Source organism: Watersipora subatra, chromosome 4 (genome assembly GCF_963576615.1).
Source record: "Watersipora subatra chromosome 4, tzWatSuba1.1, whole genome shotgun sequence".
In the NCBI taxonomy this organism is placed as follows: Eukaryota; Metazoa; Bryozoa; class Gymnolaemata; order Cheilostomatida; family Watersiporidae; genus Watersipora; species Watersipora subatra.
Window position 1 is genome coordinate 41,050,880 of NC_088711.1, and position 6,542 is coordinate 41,057,421.

The 6,542-nt window shown below is 36.7% G+C and overlaps 1 protein-coding gene across 1 annotated transcript in view; it reads right to left on the reverse strand.

The window, feature by feature from the left end:
• LOC137394253 (octapeptide-repeat protein T2-like) overlaps positions 1-4,067 on the reverse strand; it is a gene marked incomplete at its 3' end in the record, with an annotated part of 7,489 nt that extends 3,422 nt beyond the window's left edge. The window contains exons 1-2 of the mRNA XM_068080974.1: positions 3,888-4,067; positions 3,469-3,531 (exon numbers count right to left, since the gene is read on the reverse strand). Coding sequence (XP_067937075.1) covers positions 3,469-3,531; positions 3,888-4,067 — 243 coding nt within the window. The remainder of the gene's footprint in view (positions 1-3,468; positions 3,532-3,887) is intronic.
• Between the last annotated feature and the right edge of the window lie 2,475 nt (positions 4,068-6,542).

A 6,542-nucleotide genomic window follows, 5' to 3' on the forward strand; every position in this document is an offset into this window, starting at 1 on the left:
GCTTCCTTCATAGAACTCTCCTTTCCAAAGGAATGAATGTCGCTTGGCTTTCTCTTCTAAGCGTTGTGATAGCTTCAAGTACTCCCAACTACCAAACTTAAATTCAAAATATCGGCTAGGATATTTTTAGATCTGTATTTATATTGTGTGTTGATCACACAAACTATAAACAGTTTGTATATTATACAATCTATCTGTATAGTTTGTGATCAACGCACAGTATACCGACAGATCTGACAATGCCAAAGTCGGTGTTTTTAGAATAATTATTATTATATTATCTGTATATTGTGTAATCAACACACAATTGCAGACAGTTTGTGTATAATGTCTGTGATTGTGTGCTAACTGCTGTAGTTGAAATGCTAAAGATCCTATAATTTACCTTATTTAATGTTGTAGCCCAGGTTGGTAAGATTTACTTGCGGGGGGAGCGTGCTAAGCAACGCTTACATGACATCATTGCTCGAGGAGTCCTTGGAAGAGATGAAACTGGGAAGAAAGTAGATAAATCTTTAACCCTGGAACAGATCAGGCAGTCTCTCAAAGATAGAACTACTGCATCTGGCAGTAACCGCAATGGTAATGGTGCTATCATACATGAAAACGCGATGTTAAAAGGGAATCCCAACGCATAGTTGACAGAAATCCCTACTGGTAAAGTGGTACCAGCATTGGTGTAGTACAGAGGAGTAGTACACGGGTGTAGTACAGGGGTGTTCAACCTTTTCAGAGTGAGGGCTGCATGAAACATTGAGTCAATTGCAAAAGGCCACATGTTGTGGATTAATTATGCAGAATAATTATAGAGCAAGCAAATAGGAGAGATATACAACTGAAGATATCATGTTTGTTTGGTGCTGGTATTTATATTATGTATATACGGTGTGCGTGCGTGTGTGTGCATGTGTGTGTGCGTGTGCGTGCGTGTGTGCGTGTGTGTGTGTGCATGCATGCGTACATATGTACGTATTTGTACGCATATATGTACGTACACGTACATATGTACATACATATGTACATACGTATTTACATACATTGTTATGTACATACATACAAACGTACATACATGCATACGTACATACATGCGTACATACAAACATACATATGTACATACGCACGTGCGTGCATACGTATGTGCACGTAAGTATGTACACATACATACATACATACATACATACACGTACATACATGTAAGTACATACATGTATGTACACATGTACGTACACGTATACGTGTACATACACATATGTACACCTACGTTCATACACATACACATACGTCTATGTACGGACATGTACGGACATGTACGTATGTATATACACGTACATATGTACGTACATATGTGTATGTATATACACGTACATATGTACGTACATATGTGTATGTATGTACATATGTGTATGTATGTGCATGTTTGTATGTACGTGTGCGTATGCACATGTACGAATGTTCGTATGTGTACATACGTGTAAATACACATACGTACATGTACATACATACATAGATATGTACATACATATGTATGTATGTACGAAAAGTACAACATTCGTACATGTGCATACGTACACGTACATACGTACATGTACATACGTACACATATGTATGTATGTATGTATGTATGTATGTATGTATGTATGTATGTATGAATGTATGTATGTACGTGTACATACGTACACATCTGTACACAGACGTATGTGTATGTGTATGGACATAGGTGTACGTACGTGTATGTACACATATAGGTGTACGTACATGTGTACGTAGGTGTACGTACATGTATGTATGTACATAATAATGTATGTACGTACATACATGTATGTACATATGACATATGTACAAATGTACATATAGACATACATATGTACCAACGTATGTATGTACAAACATATGTACGTAAGTATGTATGCATGAGATACTGTATCAAAGAAACAAGTGTGCATAAAATGTACACATCACCATGTGTATACAGAAACTTAGCGAACAGATGAAATATTCAACAAGAAAATAAACTGTCCCGTTTTATTCGGAGAATTGCCATGTTCCTGCACTAGAAATCTGTTTACAAGGCTATTTGCAGATATTGTGATAAACCTGGTACTGCTTTTCTCTCACAACTCGTTCAATGTCAAGTTTCATTGCTGATGATGCAACTGTGAGTTGTTGCATCAGGTGCTTATCAGTAAGGCATGTGCGATACCTGTCTTTTTTGTGTTTCAGTTTACTGAAAAACTGCACTGAGAGATATGCTGAGCAAAATAGACTCAGCATTCTCAAGGCATATTTTTATATACATAGCCTACTGGGATATGTGGCCTGAAGGAAGAAATCGTGATAGAACTGGATAGGTTTGTGACGTTAATGGTGTTGCTTCAGACGGGTATTACATTACGGTTTTATAAGTTCAATCTGTATATCAATTGGTGAATATTGTGAGTCAACACTGCAGGGATCAGAGTAGAATTGCATTGAGTCCTTTGAATTGTTGAATTGAGGAAACCGTCTGACAGACTAATCCTGAAGACCTGTGAATATCTGAACATACGGAGCAAGATCAACAAGAGTGTTTGCATCCTACATTTGCTCTTGAAGGCTTTTGAAATGTGGACAAGTTCGATTTTCGCATTGTCTCCTTCAGCATTCGCTCTTGAAGGCTTGAAGGCTTTTGAAACATGGGCTGGTTTCATTTTCGAGTTGTCTCCTCCACAGCTGAAGTTTACTTCTGAATGTGGGGATGGGCTGCCAGAGTAAAGAAATGTGCTGCCGCTTTCCCTGAAGCTGCTTGTTTAATGTTGAGGTTTGCTCAGTGATATCTGTTACGAGTGACAGGTCGTTTATCGATTACACATCAGAGAACTCTCTATGTTCCTGCCCTTCACTTTTGCTGAATTGGCTATAATACATCATAAAAAGCTGTGATTTTAAAAGGATTCCCAACACATATTTGGCAGAAGTCTCTATTGGTAACAAGGTAACAGCATTGGTGTAGTACAGGGGTGTAGTACAGGGGTGTGTACAGTGGTCGGTCTCATTCAGAAGACTAGCAAATCGGCGCAGTTTTGGCACAGCTGAGTCATTGCACTTTGCGGTAATATGTTAGATCAGTGAACTGGAATCAATCTTCTTAAGCATTGGCTTGAATTAACGGTGGTTTAGTGCTCCCGACCTTATGAAACTGACAGTTGACACGACTAGGTTCATCACATGTATTATGCAATGATAGATGAGCAGTAGAATCTCTCATAGCCTTGATTTCAAGAGAAAACAGACTAGGCCACTCCCTCCGTGTGTCAGCTATTGCAGGCGCTCCATCTGTACACACAACTGCGAGTTTCTCAAGTGTAAATTAAACTCAGATAGATGTTTCAACAGACCCTCAAACACATTTCTGCCGGTTGTCATGCCATGAAGGCTGGCCAGGGGAATAAAATCCTATGTTACATTGAAATGTTTATTAACCCCTCTCACCATAAGAACAGCGAACTGAGACGTGTCTGCGTTGTCTGTACTTTCATCCAGGCCGGTACTAAACTAAATGAAGCCAAATGCAACCAATTTAACTGACTGTTCAAAGCCATCACTCAATGACTCAGTCCTTCTGACCACTGTATATCTTGAGAGAGATATATTTTCAAGAGCTTTTTCCACAAACGCAGTAAAACCTACAAGAGAAAGCTTCAAGTTATGTCGCAGTTTGGAAAGTGACAGTAATTCCAGACACCCTCGCCGAATGAAATTATGTATATGTATATTCATAGCCTAGTCTCCTGTATGTTCTTTTTACTCTCCAATTAACAGTAATAACATATTGTTTCGTCACATTGACAACAAATTAACAAGTATTTATTTTATTAGGCTTAAAAACGCATGTATGATATGCATAATACTTTGACATCTGTTGCATGCACCTCCTTGGCGAATTCGCCATGCTGAAACGGTAACTGTCTCTCTCCAATTTTTTGCTCTTTGTAGCGGGGAAAGTTTTGTTGCTGACCCACCAGCTTTTGAGACATTGAATCATATTTCTCTTTTTTCTTCTTGCCCTTGATACAGGTCGTAATCAGCATGACGACTTACAGTGGCAGCGTATGTTATAATCTTTGATAACAGATATAGTGCCGCTACAGATCACACAAATGGCTTTTTCTGTATGTTGCTTCACAAAATATTTGCATTTCCATTCATTGTTACAAATTCATCCTTCCCGATCAACTTTCTTACGCACCACTGTCATGCCTCTAACACTGATATAAAACGGAGTGTACTTACCATCACATGTGAGTTTTGTTGGGGACTTCTCCTTCTACCCACCTACAACTTGAATACTGATGACAGAGAAATCATAATATGGGGAAACCCCAACTTTATGTTTCTTTATTCATTAAAAAGTGCTCATTGCTAATATTGTTATTGCTTGTGTAAAATATTGGTCTCAATATTGACATATACGGTACATATACTCTGTTGACATCTCGTAAAAGGAATGTTCATTAATCAAGCAGTGCATATTTCGAAAAGTTATCAAAAAATGGCCGAAAGCCGCATCAAAAATGGCTGAGCACAGATTGCACAGCACTGGTGTAGTAGATACTCTGCCAGGATATATAGTTACCTCAAGCATGCTAAACAATGAATTATTTGATTGGCTATTTAGTTTGAAGATTCTATGGAATCATTTATCACTCTTAGTTCCAAAGAGATAAATAGTCATAGTCCACTGAAATACTGTGCATAAGCTTCTAGCTCCGGTCATTTAACCTACATATACGTATGTTTCACACGTAGGCAGTTTGCTGCACGAGTTTTGATTTTGGTGTCGATGTCTACCAATGCCTTTCTTCATAGACGTATCTTTTTTCTGATTTCTCAGTCAGTTTCGGCTGCCGGGCTATTGATTATCATGCAATACTTTAAAAGCAGTCCTCAGTAGTGATATTTAAAACAGGCTGCAGTCTTAAAAAACGTTTCAACAATTTGGTTAATTTTTTATGAATGTATAACTAAAAAGTGTTGGTTCTATGAGGCAATGGGTGTTTCAACAATAAGCCAAGGGGTATGTTCACTTCCATGTTTTTCCTTTTACTATAACAAACACAGTTGCAGCACTAAATTTGCAGCACTAAGATGCTCATCCGAGTGATGCCATAGCTGTGTCTGTTCTTCTGCAAACTGCCAGCGAGGCTGTTCTACTGCTAGTCTCAAACTATCGGACAGTCCTTTTTGTTTGTATTTTGGTATTTTTGTTATTTTTTTATGCTTCACCTATAAATTACAAGCATTAAAACATTACACACCCGTACCATGACTTTTGCTACTTTATTATTGTGTGAGGATTACATTAAAAGTTGTAAAAGTCAGGGCAGTTGAATATACTATAAATCTCTATGAATAAATATATAATATAAATAATATAATATAAATAAATCTATAAAATATCAGTTTTGAATGAATTTTTTTTCAATACAAGCTCAATTTATTATTCATTGAAGTTTATTTAGCTTGCAAAAGATTACACAATACGTATGTACTGTTTAGTTTGGCTTATTTTGTTACTTGTCCGTTTTTGCCTATTCGATTTTATTAGTTTGTAGGCTTCTTTGGATTCTTCATGACTCACAATGTTATGACTCATCGACTGACTACTGACTAAATAGTTTCAAACAGGCAATAGAATTCTTTTCTTAGCAATGTTCTGCATTTCTCATCGTTGACCTCGAAGCTGTTCTATAACACTCAAATTGAAAACACAGTAAAGGACTTGTCTAAAATTGCTAAAAGCAAAACTAAGAGCAGACAACTCGTACCAAAGTTGGCATAATTTTGACGTTTTTAGAAGCAGTTTTGGTTTAGTGTTTTAATACTGATGTTGAAACAAAGGATCTTGAGGTGAAATTTTTACTGTGTTAATATTAGAATACACAACAGAGCAACAGCTTAGCTCATCTGACCGAAAACTTTATTTCAAAGCAATTCATCAACTTTTCACCAACACCAAGTCAACTTCACTTCCAACATGGCAAGCTTTTTTTGCCAGTCAGTCTACATCATATTGAACTAAAAATAATACTTAAATTCGTTTTGTGTTCAAAACCATTTCCAATATAACATATAAATTGAAATGACATGTAATAATCGATCAATAAATTGTCGATCAATATAAGTCAGAGTCTCTTCGGAGTTGTCTGCATCTGTGAATCCATAACACCTGTAACAAGTTCGGGTTACACACTTGGCTGATGCATTTTTATGATATTTGCTCTTTCACAAGCTGACTCATCTTTCTATTTGGTTTCTTCTTGTTATGCAGATAACAATCAATCAAGTTTCCATGAATACAAGAAGCAGCCTTTGAGATTGAGATGCATGATAATCTGTGGAATAGTACTATTCATACTTACATGCAGTTCATAGAAAAATAAATACTGAGTTTCAAGTGGAAAGTTTTACATCAAAGCTTGCAGTTGTTTTGTGTTTTATTTAAAAAAGTCATAAAGATATAGAAGGTTATGAAAACAGGGATACAATTATCACTTTAAATTTAA